This window comes from Micromesistius poutassou (genome assembly GCF_964030765.1).
Source record: "Micromesistius poutassou genome assembly, chromosome: 12".
NCBI classification, from domain to species: Eukaryota; Metazoa; Chordata; class Actinopteri; order Gadiformes; family Gadidae; genus Micromesistius; species Micromesistius poutassou.
This window is the reverse complement of record NC_140282.1, coordinates 5910899-5932836: the sequence shown is the minus strand read 5'-3', so window position 1 is coordinate 5932836 and position 21938 is coordinate 5910899. Positions and strand designations below refer to the sequence as shown.

Genomic DNA, 21938 nt, shown 5'->3' with positions numbered 1-21938 from the left:
AGGAGCTCCAAGTGATCCTGGCTGAACCTGTAGGTGAGCACATACCGCTGAACCTGGAGCAGTTCAGGAATCATCAGCATGATAGTGTCGATATTGATGACAAATCCGATGACCGACAAGTACCTGCAAAAGAAAAAAGTTGTATTACTCTGATCATGGCACCCCAACAAAGCACCGTGTGATTTTGTTCATTCAAAGCAGTAATTTAATTTTCCATCACATCCATCGGTAATGTGTAATAACCCATTCTTGTAGACAATGGAACAATAACTTGGAACAATGGAACACATGCAAAAATGTAACACATGCACAACACTAAAATACCTACCAATACCTACCATTTTGATACCTACATGTACTTGGTGTTGTGTAATACATACCACTTAGTAGGACCTGAAACACACTGAAAACAAGATAATTCCAACAGAAACAAAACTGTAGCAGTTAGGAGCATCTTAGGAACTTGATGCATAACAGAACAACGGAGCATCTTAGGAACTCAATGCATAACAGAACGACGGAGCATCTTAGGAACGCGATGCATAACAGAACGACGGAGCATCTTAGGAACGCGATGCATAAGGGAACGACGGAGCATCTTAGGAACTCGATGCATAAGGGAATAGAGTATCGGAGAACTCATGTCATGAACTTAACAAACACTATTTTAATTGACCTCTTAGACCGGTGAAGGGGGGTTCCATCTTTTGTCACCAAAGTGAGCAAGTACTCCCTGGCTCTAGAGAAAAATGCTTTCCTCTCTGTCCAATTAAAAGCACCCAAGGGAGCTTTGTATCCTTTGGCCCGAGGATTGCGTCCATTCATTGTGTCAAAGAGCCTGTCAATAATCTATAAAGACATATCGGCATGTAAATCATAAGGTATCAGGTACATATTTCTAAACTGTATGCTCAACATGCAAGTAAACATGCAAGTATTAGTATTTGCTTGACTTCCTTCTTTCCATAGGTCTGCTTTGTACTACAGCAAATTTCACAGAGCTTTACCACTTCGATGGATGGACGGGCATGTACTAGTTTTAAAAAAAGAAACAGGTACTTGGTTCTATAATCACTAATTGTATTACCTCAATGAATTCTGCCGTTGCCTCAGAGTCCTTAAACTGAGAGTACCCAAGATCCCTCATTGTGCGGAGAGCCACTGACACGGAGCGACTCAGTGTCTGTGCAGCCAGGTTCACCCTCATCTTGTGGTTCTCAAAGTAGACATGCTTGTCTGTAATTTTATTGGCAGCATGCAGTCCATCCTCTTTTTGCAGATCATGGAGACGATTGATGTACCTCCAATGGATCTGTCCGGTGGTCGTCGCAATTGGACTGTATGCCTGCAGAGTAAGAATCAGTCACTGCTCAAACAAGTACAAATAGCAAAATGATAATAGCAGAGGCATAAATTGTAGAAATAGAAATTATCATCATTTACCTGCAATATATTACGTGCCAACTTGAGCATGTGGCAAGCATCCATCATTACAAAAACTTTGTCGCCAGTCACCGGATGTGGGAAACTGGTTTGAAGCGGCTCTCGTGGGTCCCCCTTTAGCTCACATCCAAGTTGGTTGCACATGCTGACATTGGTGGCATGCCCGTCCATTGTTAGACAAACCACCCGAATGCCCCGTGCATGCAGCTCCTCCAAAGCCTGACTGAGAAGGACCCTCTGGTTCTGGAGATAGCGACTTGGTCAGGAAGTATGCAATGGGAGCCTTCCAATGTCCTTGTAGGCCAACCACCATGAACACAAGAGCCTCAGAAGCAACATCAGTCTCACTGTTTCCATCTCCCATGTTTACAAATCCGGACATTGACTCAGTATGTGAATTGTATTGCACATGTTTTTTGATGGACATGGCATCCAACATTAGTGAAACACATCCATATTTAGATGGGTCTCCCTGGCATCTTCTCTCCAGCATATCCAGCATCATCTGGTTCAGGCTAGGCTTGGCATCCACCGAATGCAGCCACCTGTAAAAATATTGAGAAGAAGCTATAACGTGTTGGCATCAGTATTTTCCAAAAATTCAATCAGACAACATTAAGCCTACCTACCTTTGTAATGTTTGTGGATGTGGGAGGGGAAAATGTTGCGTCTCTCTGAGGTATTTGTATGCCTTTGGACCATGTAGATGGAGCATGAGTGCAAACTCTCTGCAGTCCTGTGTGTACTCATGGCCCTGCTTTGCCGCGAAGTCCATCTTAAGATCTAAGTCTATAATAACCAAGGAGTTTAATAAAGAGAGTAACAATAATATGTACATGAATTTCAAAGTGCTAATTTTGTCTTACCTGAGTAGAATGCAAGCTTCTCACTGAGCTCTTCAATAATGAGGTTCTTGTCCCTCAAATCCCCCAAAAGACCCTTCACTGTGGTCTTTGCCCTCTTTTCTCTGGACATGGCATTCTTCTTCTCTCGCTCCAGACTTTCCACTCTTGCCAAATGTTCGTTGACTTTGGCCTTAAGAGCGGTAGGAAAAGCAGGAAAGGCATAGCTATGATCCTAGTAGAAAGAGGGACGAACATGGTTTGAGTAATGATTCACTAGACATGGTCCTAGTAGAAAGAAAGAGGGATGAAAATGGTTTGAGTAATGTTTCACTTCACAAACATCACTTTGACACCACTAGTTTATGGCCCACATCCACATTTTTTCTTATAGTCATCACCTGTCAAAGCCAGTTATTTGTGAGTATGTTTAATATGAGTGGCAGCAAAACAAGTGAGATTTTAATATGTCCCGGAACATTATGATATGATGTTTAAAGTAGAAATACTCACATCATTAAGCTGAGGTTGTGGGTGTGAGGTTGCAATTTCTGGGGAATCCTTAGAGACCACGGACAGGCTTTCTTCAGCTCTTCTGGAGGTAGACGTAGCCCTGCCCTTTACCAACTGAAATTAAGAAACATTCTGCATAATACATAATACAATATATAAAAGGATAAGTTTGTTTGATAATAGAATATTTACATGTATGAATGCTAATAGCCTTATGATGATACACCTACTTTTTGAAGGTGAATCGGGAAGCTGAAGAGGGATGGAATAACACCATCACATAGTCTGACAATCTGACCCGTCCTATCAAAGTCTGTCTGCTTAAAATGTTGACTGCAGACAATTTAATAATCACTTGCAGTGAATCCTTCTCTCCTCAAAGCCACTTCCCACTTCTTCCGCACATCTAGGTCTTTGGGAAACCTTCAAAAGTGTCAGATGTAATCTAGGTCAGTGCTTATGGAATATGATTTATCAAGTCTCAGTTCATAGCCGGGTGAACACATAGCCTAGTAGTTCAACAGTCATCCCAAAAATTACCCCATTCCAGGTGTCAGGTAAGTGTGGCAGGGCCTTTTCCTGTTTATCACATATTTTGTCCCACACATTTCACGAAGGTGGGCTACACAAAATTGGGTTGGAAAGCTAGACTAAATTTAGACTTGTATAATACTGTATAGCCACTGTCCATCTGATTGTCTAGTTAGCTAACATATATTACCCCCCCTACACAATCTGGACTGTGGTCCTAACTTTTACCCCTGTTGGCTTTTACAATCTTTATCTTCATCATTTATTTCAACTTTATGTTATTCAAGTATGTCATTTTTAAATTTAATTCATTTCATTGACAAGCAATTCTATTATGGTCATACTCTTGTTTGCTAGCGGCTACGATTTCAGTACTATTGAAGATCTTTGCTCCTTCTCAACTCTGTGGTAATATTCTTTTCACAAAATACAACCAATAGTATGTTAATGTTAAATCTTACTTGTGAAAAGTAATCCCCCGATTCCTATTTTCCACAGTCCGCTCATTTGAGCAGGAAAACGCTGAACACCAGCCCGGCATCTTTGTTTTCTACCTGTCAACTGTCAGTTTAGGCTGCTCGCCGGCTCCTCATCACCACTTCAAGATGGCGGCCGAATTTCTTGCGTCACAGCAGCCAATGCTGCGTCTACTTATAAGATGTCTATGGTCACAACCGCTACTGAATTTGCGTGCATCCTAAACAGAAGGCATCCTAAACATTTGTTTTGCTAGATGATTTATTTTTACATCCTGTCGCAAAAGATTCTTTGCCGCTGCCATTGTATCTACTGCATCTGCTCCATAATAATAATAATAATAATAATAATAATAATATTAGTGAATCTATGTTTTACAATTGCGATAATTTAATGCCTTCATGCCTTCTCCCAATCATCTACATCTAGAAAATGTTGTTTTGGCGACAAAGCTTATTTTTGTTCTCTCTAGCTTCAAGTAAATGTTAAATCGCCCCCTTCTTCTACTGTATACCCAATATATGCATGTGGGTAATTTGTTTAAATTATTAGATTGTATCGTAATCCAGCCGGAGTGATACAATGTGCATCTGTGTGTCTGTGTGGATGTGCTTATGATAATCTGTCTGTGTATGTTTTTTTTAGCTGACATGGGAACAACTGTACCTTGTGCATTGGACATATATATCCTGCAGTCTTTCTTTGCATGCATGGTATTAAAGTCAGGAATGGCACTCAATGTGTTACACACATTTATTTTATGATATTGAAGTCTTCTGGCTCAAGCCCAACCAGTGAAATATGAGTATTAAACCAGACGAAAATTATATCTGATCTTAGACTTCCAGGAGTGCTAGTCTCACACAGAGAGACGAGACATGGGCCCAAGGTGCATTCTCGATGGTTTCACAATGGTTTTGCTTCCTTCATTAGGGAAGTAACTAGTCGCTTCCAAAATAACCCATAAAGTCAAAAGCCAGGAGGCGTGTGATCGAATAGAAGCTTGTAGAAGTTGTAGAGGAAAGTGATTGTTATTCAGGCGATGCATGTAAACCTACAGGAGTATATTATGTCTGTGGTAGCAGCAGTAGCTCATCCCTTTTCAATGCTGATCCCTAACACAAAAACAGTTATTTTTAAATCAAGTTGAGGAATTCTTCACATTGGGTTATTTTATGAGGCAATTTGAGATGAAAGTAAGACGTTCAGGTGGATCTGCAACATGCTCTCAACGAGTTCATCCTCAAAGAGAGATGAGCAACTTCATGACTCTTCATGAAATATATATTTATTTATATTTATATTTATATATTGTGTGTTCACTTCAGTGTTCAGGGCTTCAAATCAAGATATGTGCCTTGGTAGAAAATCTTTTTTTTCTCTAATTTTGACATAGAAGCTATTTACTGTAACTTAAGGTCACCGTCTACCTCCATTTTTTTTATGAAAGAAATGAGCCAGTGGCTATAAATCTCAAATATGCAAAAGCAGGAAGATCGGATAACTCTAGCGTAGCTGATGAAAAGTATGGAATACTAATAATACAGCATTATATTAAGTGTCATATCTTTCACATTGTAATGCAAAAATACCAGTAAATTGCCTTTTGAAAGATTTATTTGTACTTATTTATTTGTACTTAGACACATTATTCAGCACACACAAAAAGGCTATTGGAAAGGGTTCACCATAGCGGCCATTGGTGAAACATTATGTTAAATCTGTCATGTTATATAGTTTTACAGACCATTCTCTCTCTATATATATTGTTAATAGAAGTTGTGTCATATATTCTGTGTGTATTTAGTGTTTCCTGTAGTGTATAGCGTTAATCGACATGGTACGTTCCTTCGTTGCTGACTATGTTCACCACGTAATAGCGTTACTCGTTTTTAATACATGTGAATTCAGTCTCGTATTTCAGTTAAGGCAAGGCAAGGCAAGGCAACTTTATTTATATAGCACTTTTCATACACAAGGCAGACTCAAAGTGCTTCACGTATAAACATTGTCATACAATAAAATAAAATAATAGATAAGATAAGTAAAAAGTAAAATAGATAGAAAATAAAGGCAAAGTAAAAATAAAAAATAAAAAAAAAACATTTTAGAAAGGCAGAGTTAATAAAAATGCATTTTAGAAAGTGAGAAAATAAAGGCAAAGTTACAAATAAAATCAAAAAAAATAGAAGCATTGTAGATTTAAGATTTAGCAGAAAGCTAAAGCAAACATAAAAGTCTTCAGTCTTGTTTTAAAAGCTGTCAGAGTTGGGGCAAGTCTTAAATCCTCAGGGAGTTTATTCCAGCTATTTGTTGCATAGTAACTAAATCCTGCTTCCCCATGTTTCGTGCTGACTCTGGGGATAATTAACAGGTTGGTCTCAGAGGATCTTAGTGGTCTAGAAGGCTTATGTAGTGGAAGCATATCAGTTAAATATTTTGGCCCTAAACCATGTAGGGATTTATAGGTTAGCAACATGATTTTAAAATCAATTCTCTGACATACAGGGAGCCAATGTAATGATTTAAGAATTGGTGTAATATGTTCACATTTTTTGGTCTTTGTTAGAACTCTAGCAGCAGCATTCTGAACAAGCTGTAGTTGCCTTAGAGTTTTTTTTGGGAGACCTGTAAGAAGACCATTGCCGTAATCAAGCTTGCTAGTGATAAAGGCATGTACAAGTGTTTGTAAGTCTTCGGTAGACATGAGCCCTCTAAGTCTTGCTACGTTTTTAAGGTGATAATATGCCGATTTTGTAACTGATTTGATGTGACTGTCGAAATGTAAATCTGAATCCATGATAACCCCTAGATTTCTGGCTTTGATTGAGGTTTTCAGGGACAGAGAGTGAAGGTGTTGGGTAACTTTAAGCCTTTCGGTTTTAGCACCAAATACAATTATCTCGGTTTTGTCCTCATTTAGTTGAAGGAAATTTTGGCACATCCAGTCTTTGACTTGCTCAATGCACTGGCACAACAGATCTATGGGCTGATAGTCATTTGGTGATAGAGATACATAGATTTGCGTGTCATCAGCATAGCAGTGATGGTCAATATTGTTATTTTGCATGATTTGCCCTAGTAGGAGCATGTAGATGTTGAATAGAGAGGGTCCTAAGATCGAACCTACATTAGTTACATATTCATTCAATTCAATTTTATTTGTATAGCCCTTAATCACCATTACAGTCTCAAAGGGCTTAACAGGCCAAGTATTTATGACACCCCCCTGACCCAAGCCCCCACATGGGCAAGAAAAAACTCCCTTAATCAGCAAGGAAGAAATCTTGGGAAGAAACGCAGAGTGGGGATCCCTCCTTCCAGGGATGGTCAGGAGTGCAATGGGTGCCACAATTGACATACATAAATACAGGCAAGACATTAAAATTGATGGTGGGGTGCTGGCCGGTTAACCATGAGGAGAATCCAGGCATCCAGTCGCAGTCACCGCAACACGCTAGAACAGAGAATAGTGAATTAGAAGGGAAAAGTACATAGTGGAAATGTATACTGCTACTAATTTGGTAACTGCATTAACAGACCACCACCTTAAAATCTGATCTGGAAGTTATTGGTAGCCAGTGCAAAGAGGCGAGAATAGGAGTGATGTGATCAAACTTTCTCGTTCCGGTCAGTAGTCTAGCTGCAGCATTCTGTACAAGCTGTAGACTTCTCGTGGTAGAGTTAGGTAGACTCGATAAAACTGAATTACAATAATCCAATCTTGATGATATAAATGCGTGAATCAGTGTCTGTGCATCTGCTGCAGATAACATTGGTCTGATTTTTGCAATGTTTCTCAGGTGGAAAAAAGCAATTTGGTAACCCTTCCTTTTACAGTCCGGTAATTACTAGCTAATTACCTGGTAATAAGATGTATTTACTAAGTAATAACCAGGTAATTAAATGTAATTACCTTGTAATTACCAAGTACTTACCAGATAATTACCCAGTATTTACATTACACATTTATCTGGTAAATACCAACAAGTTACCTGATATTTACTAGATATTTTCCTGACATCTACCAGGTATTTACCCAATAATTACCTGGTAGATATCCTGCAATTGCATATTGTAGACAATAAACCCACTGAATGTGTCTATATGTGACTTTGTTAGGGTGATAATAACTATATTTAATAAATAATAAATATATTTACCTGGTACTTACCAGGTATTTACTCAAAAATGATCGCATATTTACCTGGTAACTACCACTTATTTACCTGGTAGTTACCTGATATTTACCTGGTGAATACCAACAAGTTACCCAGTATTTACTAGATATATACTGAAAACTACCAGGTATTTATCCAGGAATTATAGCTATAGATGTATTACCAATCAACCTGTGTAGTGACAGTGAGGGTAGTAATGACTCTGATATTTACCTGGGAATTACCCAGTATTTACTTGATAACTTGCAACTATTTACTAAGTAATTACTTTCTAATTACCCAGTAGTTACAATTTACCCAATAACCCCCATGTATTTATGCAGATATTAACTGGTATTTGTTATGTTATTTTTAATCCAGGAAAGGCCGCCGAGACAGGACCGCTTTTAACTCACTTTATTTGGTTTAGGTTTTGGTCTATTGTCTATCGTCTATGAAACAAAAGGAGAGGAATGGTATAAAACACGCGCGGAGCGTCTCTAAGCTTTATATCTAGGATACGCCGCCAAAGATTCTGCCCTCCTTCCGTTCAGCTGTTGCTTTTTATAAACAGGTGAAAGTAGACTTCTTCTACTCTAAAAACTTGTTCACTTCCTCTGTGTCCGTTGTTGCCCCTATGTGTAAATGTTGTAACTTTGTTAAATGTGCTCAGTACTGCCCTCTGAGGTTGTGTGAGAGTATTACCGCCTAATTTGTCAAATGTGCTCAGTGTTGCCCTCTGGTGATTACCTCTCAACTATGCTCGGTGCTGCTTCATGTGGCTATGTGAGAGTATTACAGCTAAAATGTATCACCAGAGAATATTATGGCTGAAATATGTTACATATTTACCCAGTAATTACAAATGTCTACCACGTACATTCCAAAACATTATCAGGTAAAACCCTGTGAATTACCCTGTAAGGAAGGTGGAACTGTACTGTAAAAGGAAGCGTGGTTTGTTTCAATGATATTACCATATACTTTCCTGGTAATTGTAGATTATAAGCATCTACCACCCATTAGGGTGTGTAGTTTTGAACATGGTATCTGGCAAAAACTCCCATATCTCCCTGATAATTATCAGGTAAATATCGGGGTGATATCGGAGTTTTACAGAGTAGTTACCCTGTAAGGAAGGTGGAACTGTACTGTAAAAGGAAGCGTGGTTTGTTTCAATGATATTACCATATACTTTCCTGGAAATTGTAGATTATAATCCTCTACCACCCATTAGCGTGTGTAGTTTTGAACATGGTATCTGGCAAAAACTCCCATAGCTCCCTGATAATTATCAGGTAAATATCGGGGTGATATCAGAGTTTTACAGAGTAGTTACCCTGTAAGGAAGGTGGAACTGTACTGTAAAAGGAAGCGTGGTTTGTTTCAATGATATTACCATATACTTTCCTGGTAATTGTAGATTATAATCCTCTACCACCCATTAGGGTGTGTAGTTTTGAACATGGTATCTGGCAAAAACTCCCATAGCTCCCTGATAATTATCAGGTAAATATTGGGGTGATATCAGAGTTTTACAGAGTAGTTACCCTGTAAGGAAGGTGGAACTGTAAAAGGAAGCGTGGTTTGTTTCAATGGTATTACCCTGAACTTTCCGTTACATAAAGATACAATGCATTGTGTTACACTCCTTCACACAACCTGCAGTGTTTCCCATTAATTACTTAGACTGTGGCGGCCCGCCATAGTCTAATTTGTCCCGCCACAGTCTCAGAATGAACCGAAAAAAATTATTATACTTCTCATAATAACATAATTAAGATCTGTAACTTGTGTTTCGCGCCGCTGCTTCAGCAAAGCATCTCACTCCCAGTCAGCCGGCTCTGCCCCTCCCCTCCTCGCTGTACGCGGCTCGCGCACACTCATATACACACACACACACACACGCGTGCGCGAGCGAGCGCACTGGAATAGCGTTATCTGACAGCATCGGAGACGTCAGGACACCACGACACCATCGTTTGAGGTAAGTAACGTTAACAAAGTCTACAGACTAACTTTACAGTAGGCTATCCACTAGTTCAAATACAATTTTATCCTGATAAATGTACGACAGCAAACAGATAACATTACTGCAAAAGTTTATTATTGATAATTAACGTTGACGTTCGTTAGCTAGTCTCGATTATGTCGACTATTGTCCAGCTGCTTGCCGTGAAAAAGTATGTAAAGTTGTAAAGTTGTATTGTATGTAGAAAGTATAAATGTATATAACGTTAGAGAATCTTTGTTATTACCAGCGGCTCTGACAACGGGAGCGTACCTATGTTCCCCGGGTCCTACGTTCCCCGTTCGCGGTTTTTCGGAAAAAGTTCCGCCTCAAGCGCTAGGATTGGACAGGCAGCCTGTCAAGCAAACTCACACACTGACTCCTAACCCTAAACCTAACCATAACCGCCAACCGTCCCGTAAAATACGGGATTGTTCCGTATTTGGCAACTAAAAGACCTGTCCCGTAATTAACTGATACGGGACGCACTTTGTTCCGTATTTTGGGGTCGTGGAAGAATGACAGCTCGTTATGGTGATTCTCAGTCACTCGCTCACTTGCGGACTGCGTGCGCACCTCCCACGGCCACACACACAAGCAATAAGAAGCAAGACACTGGCTGTTTCTGAAATGTTATACTACATACTACATACTGCATACTGACGCAGTATATACTGTGCACTACATACTACTCCCCGCCATAGTATGCAGTATAGTATGCAAGTATGACAAGTATCATGCAGTGCACTACACAGTCACATGACCAAACAATTGTGACGAATTTGACGTGTCAGACTGGCGTGGTTTTCGAGCCGGCTCTCCCCTAAATTTACGCATATATTTTTTTTTTTTCATAGGCCGATATATATTTTTTTACCATTTTGAACATTTTCATTTTTTACCATTTAACATGTCGCACTTTTCCATTGTTAAGTCTAACAATGAGGCAAGGAGGCGCAGGAGAAGGGCACTGCTGAATAAAACGGCAGTTGCGGTAATATTACAGCAGCAGGAGGCGCGCTATGTAAGTATAATACATAAATTAGAGATAAGTTAGCAGTGGCTTTATTGGCTTTAACCTGTTAGCTAGGAATTTATGGACAGAAGAACAGTTTTATTATTTATATTATTTATTATAGATATTATTCTGCCTTAAAGCAGTAAGACAGGAGTTAATAAAACCTCAGTGAGACAAACAAATAACAACATTTTAATCAAATATAGTAAAACTATTTGTACATGCATATAAATGAAAATGGATTTAAATAACAGAGTTTTCCCTTCATTCAGGTTGACCTTAGGGGTCAGTATTGTCAGCTGAATGACAAAACCCCAGCTGTTTCCCTTTTTTTTGGTGACGGCGACCTAAAGAAAGACTTCCGTCTTTCTAGGGAGTCCGTGAATGCCCTTGTGGAGGCCCTGGTGGATGAGCACATCCATGGCTGGGGGAGAGAACTGGAGGTGGCAGTTTTTCTATACTGGCTGGCCAGTGCCACCTCCTACAGAGTGGTCTCTGAGGCCTTTGATGTGCCTCTTTCCACCGTCCACATGATTGTCCATCGGGTTGCAAAGGGAATACTGCAGATCTACACAAAGGCTGTATGTTTCCCGTCTGAGGCTGAGCTGGAGGTCATCGGAGCGGGGTTCGCCCAGCTGGCTGGTTCACCTGCCTTGAACCGTGTGGCTGGGAGCATTGACTGCAGCCACATTAGAATAAAGCCTCCTGGGGAATACAAGGAGGATTATTATAATAGAAAGTTGTTCCATTCAATTCAGCTGCAGGCCATTTGTGACCATAAAGGGCGCTTCCTCAATGCTTTTGTTGGCCTTCCTGGCTCGGTCCATGATGCCCGGGTGCTCAGGTGGAGCTCTGTGTATGTGCAGCAGCTGTACCCACCACCTGGCTGGTGCATCATAGGCGATGGAGGCTATCCTTGCCTTGCTACCCCCATCTGCCTGATGACCCCGTTCCGGGAGCCAGTACAGGGCCCCGTACAGGCCAGGTACAACAAGCACCTGTCAAAGGCAAGGTGTGTTGTGGAGAGGGCCTTCGGGATGATGAAGACCAGGTGGAGATCCATCTTTCTGAAGACCCTTGAGGTAAAGAAAACATAATACATACAAGTGTGTGTGTCACTGTGCAAATGCTTATGAAATTTAAATGAGCATAAAATGACAATATGAGAAAATGCTTGTATTTCACTGTTATTCAGTAGCTTTCCTTGGCATGCAATATCTGTCTGTTACAGATTAGTTTCTATTTTTGTCTTATGTTGAATAAGATACTCAAAAGTAATTAAATGCATATTTTAAATACATCTAATTTAAAATACTGCCCATCTCTGCACATAGGTAAAGTCAACCTTTGCCCCAGTGGTGGTGTCCTGCTGTGTCTTCCTCCACAACTTGTGCCTATCAAATGGAGACTTTGTGGAGCCAGGAGACTTTCCACTAGCCAGGCTAGCGCCGCCTACTGGTTCCGGCAAATTTAATTTGCCTCAACCATATAGTCAGGGAACTAGCAATGCGTTTCGGTTTGCTCCGTCCGCCAGAGCGGACGGACCAATCAGCGAGCAGATGTGGCGATGACGGGCGATGACGTCGAACTGAAGCGCCCAAACTGAAATACCGGTGTAGTTCCCAAGCTGCGGTAAACAGTTGACGAGATGGATGCCGGCTTCCGGCGCATAGCATACGTCACCGCCAAGCAGCAGCGATTAGTCGAAGCAAACGGAAGCAACCGCCTCCCGGAAGCAAACGAATCTCTACGGCTCGTGTTCAGACGCTATATGAAATGTAATGAAGTAAGCGGCTGATGCATCAGGCTAACTTTCCACAGGATCTCCCCGACAACAATGAAATGCAGCATGCTGTGGAACCAGGGGACAACATCAGGCACAGACTGGCTGCTGCTGTCTCTGCACCAAATGCCTGCATAGATGCACTGCGAGATCATGCGTACTGAACATGGTCTGCACCCTGGAGACTCATTTGTAAATAGTTAAATAGTATACCTGTATATAGTTCTTTGCTTTTTCCTAGTGTTGTCTTTTGTCTGTGTATGCCCCATGTTCCGTCTTTTGTGTTTTATTAACCTTGTCCTGTCTTACTAACAATTATATTCACAACTTGTTCAATAAAAATGATTTGTTATAACTAAATTATTTTCTAAATTATATGAAAGAGCAGACATGAAATGCTTATTTAAATGTTCCTTTATTTCTTTTGTAAGAATACTTTTAGGACATCGAGCAGCTTGTCCTCCCTAGCCTTGCTCTCCCTCTCTCGTCTTTCTTCTGCCTCTTTCATCTCCCGATACCGCCTGTCCTCCCTCTCTTGGTTCTCCTTCTCTCTTCTTTCTTCTCTTTCCAGCATTTCCTTCTCTTTCCTCTCCTCACGCTGCAGCCGCTCTCTCTCCTTCCGATCCTCTCTTTCAATCGCCTCTCTCTCTCGCCTTTCTTCTCTTTCTATCTGAATTAGCTCTCTTTCTTCCTCCTTCTCCTGGATTTCCTTTAATATTTCCTGCCATTCAGACTCCCTCTTCCTTTTGCCCAGATTTGGGGTACTCGGGTGCACTGAGGGAGGAGAGACCACTGCCACATCCTGGGCGGATGAGTCCACTAGTACGGGAGGACTTATTGATGGCCTCCCGCCTAGTGCCTCATCCATTGGCCCATACCACTTCCAGGATGCAGCAGTGGTCTCTCCTCCCTCAGTGCTCACCCCTGTCCTGGGTGCTTTCAACTCCTACAAAACAACAGAAGCAAGCAAGCAGACTAATGACAATAATCATAACTATGTAGTTCTGTGGAAAAAGTAACAGACATTTCCATGACATCCTTACCTTATATTTTTGTTTGAGGTTCTCCCACTTCCTTTTAATTTTGGTGGCCTCCATCTTCCCCTCTAGCCCCTGGACCTTAATAAATTCTCTACAAGAAAAGGGATGAAAACTAAACAGTTCTTTGACTACATGCAAAAGATGTAATGTCTAACTAAACCAACTTACTCTAACCCCTTCTGCGCCGCATTCCTCCTGCCCGTGAACATGCCCTCATTCGTAGATCTCCAACTGATGAGAGCTGCGGTGTCTACATCAGTCCCTACAACAAGACACACTACTCTTTTAGTCTCCGTGCTATTGGTATTGCCGCAACAGAAGTTAAATCGATAGCGATATCTGACAAAACCCGGCTGCTGTTAGCTGTGACAGCTTCATTCATTAAAGCTGATGTATCGTATATATTTGCCATTTGCCGTATTCGCTATCGGTTGAGCCATTTGTTCAGTTAACAATGAAAAACACACGATTACAAATACATACGAAAGCTTATCACATCAAAATAAACAACTAATACTTACATTTATATTCACCGCTCTCATTTTCCGCCGCCATTATTCGAAATGTTCAACGTTTTTTTTTCCAACGGTGCCGCGTTGCATTATGGGATACAGTATCCGACGTAGTGAGCTCTGGATGTATACTAGGAATTTTTGCCCGATTAGTACATCATCCGGGTAACTGTCACATACTGCAAAAAAACATTTTTCGCGTACTGCATACTACTTACTACTTTTACGTCACGATCAGTATACGAGCAGTATGTAGTATGCCATTTCAGAAACGGCCACTGTACCTGGTGTCTGGAAACGCGCTGGGCTCGCTCATTGGTCAGTACTCTTCATGCGTGCAGCAGCAGAGCCAATCACTATGAAGTATCGTATCTTGTCAACCATTTCAGCGCCGTGCTCCTCCAGTCCACAACTACCGTATACAAAAAATGGATGCTGCTAGGCAAAAAACTACCTCAGAGTCAGAAAGTGCGTTAGAAGAGGATGTCAACAACAACAACCTTCCTCCTCCTCCACCAAAGAAAAAACAAAAAAGAAACAGTACAGAGCTGAGTGGGAAAAAGAATATGTGTGGCTAGAGAGCATAAGGGACGACGTGTACAAGGCAAATTGTACTGTCTGCCGCCGACTATTTTCAATTAGTCACGGAGGAGTAAATGACGTTAAGCAACATGCTGCTGGTGAAAACCACAAGAAAAACGAGAAGCAGAGGAGAAGCCAGGGAGCCCTGACACAGTTCCTTGTTCGTCAAGCAACTCCAGAGGCTAACCTGAGAATCTGTTATTTTGCACATTTTGAAAAAATAAATTATTGAATGATAATGTTTCTTATGTAGTCTATACCCTAACCATAACCGCACACTTTGGGGGTTTGACACAAAATTTAAACCTGAAATTGGGGGGTTAGACCCAAAAATGGGGGGTTTGGCACGCGGCCAAGAGGTGTCCCTTATTTTAAACTCTGGGAGTTGGCAACCCTACGTAACCCTCACCCTAACCATAACCGTAACCCTAATATTCATGATTCTTCCGGATTCCACCTACGAAAAATACATTTGCTCCCCGGTCACATACAAAGCGGGGAACATAGGACCCGGGGAACATAGGGATGACCCCCTGACAACGTAAGTTAACTTAACGTTTACAAGGCGTCGCGGACGAGAGCCCCGTGACTTGCGAGCCTTGTAACTAACGTTAATTTAATTATTTACTTAAATTATTTATCAGGAATACATTTTTTATTTAATCAAGATCCCTGTTTTCCTTCTTTTTTGAGTTTTCTTCAAACACCTTATCATGCTATACTTAATGCATTTTTTGTTTCATTCAGATACCTGGATAAAGAGGGACTGGTTTTTAACCAGTTCCTCGACAGTTCCTCGAGTCAGTGATGGCAAGGCTGATACGATTGTCACTGCTGTGAAAGCTGTCCTGCAGAACAAGCAGGTGCAAACAGAGAAACTCTGCGGGCTTGGCACTGATGGGGCAGCGGTTATGACGGGTATGATCCTTTCACTATTCCATGTTAATGTGTTTTTAAGAAAGAAATGTATGTGTAATTTGCCTTGTTGTGTTATTTGACATGTAAACACAGGGCGTGTAAATGGGGTTGCTAAGCAGCTGACCGACAGCTTCCCCATGATCATTGCCGTGGCCTGTGCCGCCCACCGCCTTGCCCTGGCCTGTAAGGACGCATCAAATGATGTGAAATACATGGCGACCTTCCGGGACCACCTGCAAGAACTACACTTGTTCTTCCATCACAGTGCAAACCGGACAGCAGCACTGAAGGCAGCGGCTACCACCCTGGGACTGTCTGACTTGAAGATGAAGGTATATTATTTATTACATATCATAATATATATTGTAAGTATGTACAAATTGTAAGTCTATACTAACATAACACTGGTTTATTATTTCCAGGAGATAAAAGACACAAGGTGGCTATCTCAGCACCTGGCCATTGAGATGCTTCAAAGGAACCTCACAGCTGTGCTTGCCACATTGGCAGAAGAGGCAGAGCTTAAACGGTGCCCAATCGCCAAGGGCCTGTACACCTTTTGTGCGACCTACAGGTTTGTGGCATCGGTGTACCTCCAGGCTGACATATTGCCACATCTTGCATGGCTTTCAAAGGTCTTCCAACAGGCAAATGTCAACTTCCTTCACATCAAGGAGCAGGTGTGTTATGATTATTTTATAATATTTTTATATTATTTTTTATGTTTCTGTTACGTCTTTCTATGATACTGTTGGTTACCATTGAATACATTATACTGTAAGGTTATATTTACAGCAATCTGATGTCAACACTAAAATCTCTTTAAATTTAGGTTCCCATAACAATTGAGACCCTCAGACGCATCAAGGATGCAGGTGAGACTCTGCTCCCTGGGTCCTTCCTGTCCCGTCTCCACCAAGACCTTGATGACCCCCTTGCACTCGGAGCCTTCACGATCCATCATGAGGAGGAGAGGAACAGGAGAGGACAGGGTGTCGAGGACCTGCCACGGGAGGAGCAGTGGACAAAATTTGTGAGAGGTAAATGTTTTAGGTTTTTTTCCCCCCCCAGATTAGAAGTGTGTTGGGTCTTAGATTGAAGGTGCTCTTTGGTTTGGGGTTCCATAGTTTCAAACAGCAAAAGAGAATCCAAGGCACTTTTCCAATGAATTAAAATGCCTTCATTTAACTCGCATCGGAGTGTGGTGTTAAACTTGTTAATTTGATGATGCCATTTTCAATGAAGGCATTTTAAATCCTTGGAAGAGTGCCTTAGATTGTCTGCTGTTTGAAGAATTTGGGGGTTTTCTTTTCTGCTAATTGTAGGTTGCCAGTCCTTACATCAGTGGCCTGATACACCACCTAGAAAGAAGATTCCAGAATCTCAATATCATTGGGGCCTTCAGCGTTTTGGGACCACAGGCAGCTGCCCTCACTGATGAAGAGAAAACAACCCACCTTCAGACCCTGGCAAAAAGGTTTCTTCCTGGAAAGGAGACCTTGATATTCCAGGAGTGGCAGTCCTTCAAAGAGCACATGCGTGGAGGAGGGGCATTCAAGGTGGATGAATGATACTGATATGTTGCACAGTGATCCTCAACATAAACATTATATCTCATTTTATGTATTAATTTATGTTTTTGTCAGAATTTGTCATTCAAAGCAGGATCAAAAGTTTTGAAGCTTTGAAGCCAACTCACTTTACACTTACCTACAAATACCTCTACACTTACCAAGCAAATCCCAGTACTCTGTCTCAAATTTCTTCATATTTGGTCTTTTAAGACTTTAAAGTCTTAAAAATTATTCAATTTAACCTGCAGACACACCTTGATTAATTTAAATAATGTAAATGAACATATTTTTTAAATTATTTTCCTAGGACAAGAACCAGGCCAAAATAATCACCCTGCTAGCCAGTGAGTGCGACGAATGGGGACAGATATACCCATTACTCAGCCGTTTGGCAGCAATTGCACTTGTCATTCCGGTGTCAAGTGTCAACTGTGAGAGAGACTTCTCCACAATGAACAGGGTAAGGACGGAGGGCATGGCAATATGTTGCTGAGATGTGTGCCAAACATTTAACCCATTGCACTTACATGATGAACTGCATACTCTTCTTAATTAAAAGAGCAGTGTGCTCAAAATATTTTCATTCATTTGGCTAATTGTAGTTATCTTCATTTTCAGGTCAAATCAGACATCTGTAACAGGCTGCAAGGAGAGCACCTGGCTGCCTGTCTGAGGGTCTCAATAAATGGGCCGAGTCCAGAGGAATTTAACTATCAAAGAGCATTAGAGATACTTTTCTCAAAACCCAGGAAGATTAAATGTCAAAATGTGGGGTGCAAAGTTTGTTGTTTATTTTCTAAAAAATAAACTAGTAAACTAGTTGTTTATTTTCAAAAAAATAAACTAGTTCAAACATTTAACCTTGTTTGCTTAATTTCTTTGATGGCTCAGATGTATAATGCTCTAGTTGATTTTGTGTTTTCACCATTCGTATCTATACAACCAATGTGTTTATGATTAAATTGTTTACAAGAGCACACAGGTCTTCATAGATCTAGCCTCTTAATTTTGCTTTCAAAGTGCACCAGATTGATGCATTTAACTTTAAAATGTAAAAAAAAATCTTCCGGGGGATCATGTCCCCGGACCCCCCAAGAGGGTCCGAGGTCCACCCACCATAGTCTCTCAAAATCCTGTGGGAAACACTGACCTGTGACAAATATGCAAAAACAGGCGAACTGTCAGAGACTAATTTTAATCCTCTTAATCTGCAAAACTTGATGAGAGTAACTTCAAAACTCAATACATAAAGTGCAAAACAATGGCATAGCTTTCAAGTGTACTTATATTTCAAAACAAGTAGGACATGTTATAAAAAAAAGTGCAAAGTGCAGTTGCGTCTTGTATGGAATCTAACACCAAAAAAAGTGTCAGGGTTAGAAGAGGTAGAAATAGTCATAACAAAATAAAAATTTGCTGATGCAACATGCATACTGAAAATGCCTACTACTACTATGCCTAAATAAAACGAGTAAGGCTGACAACATCCTAGTGGAATTGGCAGGGAGTGGCTAGTCAACGGTTATTGAACGATAACAAACTAGTGGCTAGTCAACGGTTATTGAACGATAACAAACTCAAAATAAACCAGGGTCCAACTACCCACTAAAAGGTTTTTGGATACAAGAAACGTGGTTGAATCCCCACCAGATAAAACAAAAAGACAGTGCAGTAATAAAATAGAAAATAAAAAAATGTGATTTTTTTTTAATGACATGAAATTACTGCACTTTAGAGCTTGATCCCTCAATTTGGCATTCTATATTTGATAGGGAGCAGCTCTGTGGCCTTCCTCATTTTTTCAAAATTTTCCTGCAGGGGTTTGTTGGCATCTAGAAATGCCTTGCATAATTTTGCGTAGTTCGCTAAAGTCTGTTTTTCTTTGAAGAGGGGCAGCTCCCCAAAGTCTGCGCCCTCTGTGGCTATCGTGACATCTGCAATGACCGCAGTCCCTGCACAACCCAGTCGCCAGAGAAAAACGTTCCCAGAGTACTCTTCTACGAACGTTGGATACGTAGCTCAGTCAACGTTTCAGGGCCAAAATACGTTACATGTCAACGTTCCATTGTAAAGAGTGGAGACTGCGCCCGCACCACGTGACTTTCAAGTTTCTTATTTCAGCACAGAAGAAAGATGGTGGCCAGCTGTGTAAAATGCTACATTTTAGGGCCGTTTCTGTATCTTCAGGTTTTTTGATAACATCTTTAGCGAGAAATGTGTACTTTATGTTCACAATCTTGATTCAGAGAATGCATATGAGCTTTAGTTTAGATGTTACGCGGATATAGATCGTTCCTGCCAGCAAAACGTTGTGAACTGACGTAATGCCCAAGGATACGTTGACAGTATACGTTTTCGTGAACACTGGATTACGTTGCAGTTCAACGTAAAATAGCGAGTTGTACCTACCAACAAGGACATTTCCTGGTTATAAAAAATACATAAATTGGAATTATTTGGAGACTTCTACACCGCTGCCAGTACGGCGAAGGGAGTCGCGGGTGTAACCCCCCCCCCCCCCCTCAACAATCCCGATCGTCCCCCCCCGTCAACAATCCCGATCGCCCCCCCCCTCCCCCGTCAACAATCCCGATTGCCCCCCCTCCCCCCCTCAACAATCCCGATCGTCCCCCCCCCCCCCCCCCCCTCAACAATCCCGATCGTCCCCCCCGTCAACAATCACGATCGCCCCCCCCCCCCCTCAACAATCCCGATCGTCCCCCCCCGTCAACAATCCCGATCGCCACCCCCCCCCCCCCCCCCCCTCCCCCGTCAACAATCCCGATCGCCCCCCCTCCCCCCCTCAACAATCCCGATCGTCCCCCGTCCCCCCCCCTCAACAATCCCGATCGTCCCCCCCCCCCCCTCAACAATCCCGATCGCCCCCCCGCTCCCCCGTCAACAATCCCGATCGCCCCCCTCCCCGTCAACAATAAAAACGGAGTCGCGGGTGTAATCCGCGGGTCACGGTTTTCTTGGGTACTTTCAAAACCCACCACAGAAACAGTTGGGGTGTAATATGTATTGTATAATCTTTATGAAAACTCAGTCAGAACAGGGGCAGTGGACACACACACACACACACACACACACACACACACACACACACACACACACACACACACACACACAATGCATTTCGCTGCTACAACAACAAAAAAATACAAGAAAAGGTTCCCTCTAATATTATTACTTTCAAAACATTGGCCAAAATTAAACACAGAGCTGCCAACTCTCTGGAACACTGGAAAAGTTGATAACTCAGTCACTTTCAATGCAAACGTGTAACTGAGCTTAAATAGGGTTATTTATGCCATCGCGCACCATTTGGAAGTGGAGAGCGTTGGTTTTGAGCATAATTCACGTGTTAGGGTCAAAAACACATTGTGGGTCAAAACATGCTTTTCTCGCTCTGAAAAGCATTTTGCACGCATGAAAACTGGAAAAGTTGATAACTCAGTCCCTTTCAATGCAAACGTGTAACTGAGCTTAAATAGGGTTATTTATGCCATCGCGCACCATTTGGAAGTGGAGAGCGTTGGTTTTGAGCATAATTCACGTGTTAGGGTCAAAAACACATTGTGGGTCAAAACATGCTTTTCTCGCTCTGAAAAGCATTTTGCACGCATAAAAACTGGAAAAGTGAATAACTCAGTCCCTTTCAATGCAAACGTGTAACTGAGCTTAAATAGGGTTATTTATGCCATTGCGCACCATTTGGAAGTGGAGAGCGTTAGTTTTGAGCATAATTCACGTGTTAGGGTCAAAAACACATTGTGGGTCAAAACATGCTTTTCTCGCTCTGAAAAGCATTTTGCACGCATGAAAACTGGAAAAATTGATAACTCAGTCACTTTCAATGCAAACGTGTAACTGAGCTTAAATAGGGTTATTTATGCCATCGCGCACCATTTGGAAGTGGAGAGCGTTAGTTTTGAGCATAATTCACGTGTTAGGGTCAAAAACACATTGTGGGTCAAAACATGCTTTTCTCGCTCTGAAAAGCATTTTGCACGCATGAAAACTGGAAAAGTTGATAACTCAGTCACTTTCAATGCAAACGTGTAACTGAGCTTAAATAGGGTTATTTATGCCATCGCGCACCATTTGGAAGTGGAGAGCATTGGTTTTGAGCATAATTCACGTGTTAGGGTCAAAAACACATTGTGGGTCAAAACATGCTTTTCTCGCTCTGAAAAGCATTTTGCACGCATAAAAACTGGAAAAGTGAATAACTCAGTCACTTTCAATGCAAACGTGTAACTGAGCTTAAATAGGGTTATTTATGCCATTGCGCACCATTTGGAAGTGGAGAGCATTGGTTTTGAGCACAATTCACGTGTCAGGGTCAAAAACACATTTTTGGTCAAAAAGTGATTCTCTCGCTCTGAAAAGCATTTTGCACGCATAAAAACTGGAAAAGTGAATAACTCAGTCCCTTTCAATGCAAACGTGTAACTGAGCTTAAATAGGGTTATTTATGCCATCGCGCACCATTTGGAAGTGGAGAGCGTTGGTTTTGAGCATAATTCAC

At 41.4% G+C, this 21938-nt stretch overlaps 1 protein-coding gene and 1 pseudogene across 2 annotated transcripts; one reads left to right on the top strand and one right to left on the bottom strand.

The window, feature by feature from the left end:
• Positions 1-1958: 1958 nt before the first annotated feature.
• LOC311356132 (THAP domain-containing protein 6-like) lies at positions 1959-3870 on the bottom strand (annotated as a pseudogene). Its single transcript has 6 exons — positions 3791-3870; positions 3029-3221; positions 2799-2912; positions 2310-2520; positions 2135-2226; positions 1959-1988 (listed from the first exon to the last, which is right to left on the bottom strand). The product of its transcript is annotated as a THAP domain-containing protein 6-like (transcript).
• Positions 3871-10887: 7017 nt separating this feature from the next.
• On the top strand, positions 10888-19240 carry LOC311356131 (zinc finger protein 862-like; the record flags this gene model as incomplete). Its single annotated transcript, XM_084475899.1, is given in 12 exon segments — positions 10888-11001; positions 11349-12077; positions 12817-12935; positions 15660-15711; positions 15713-15830; positions 15924-16162; positions 16253-16510; positions 16663-16863; positions 17156-17389; positions 17712-17864; positions 18023-18172; positions 19223-19240. Coding segments are annotated over 12 exon segments (2385 nt in total).
• Between the last annotated feature and the right edge of the window lie 2698 nt (positions 19241-21938).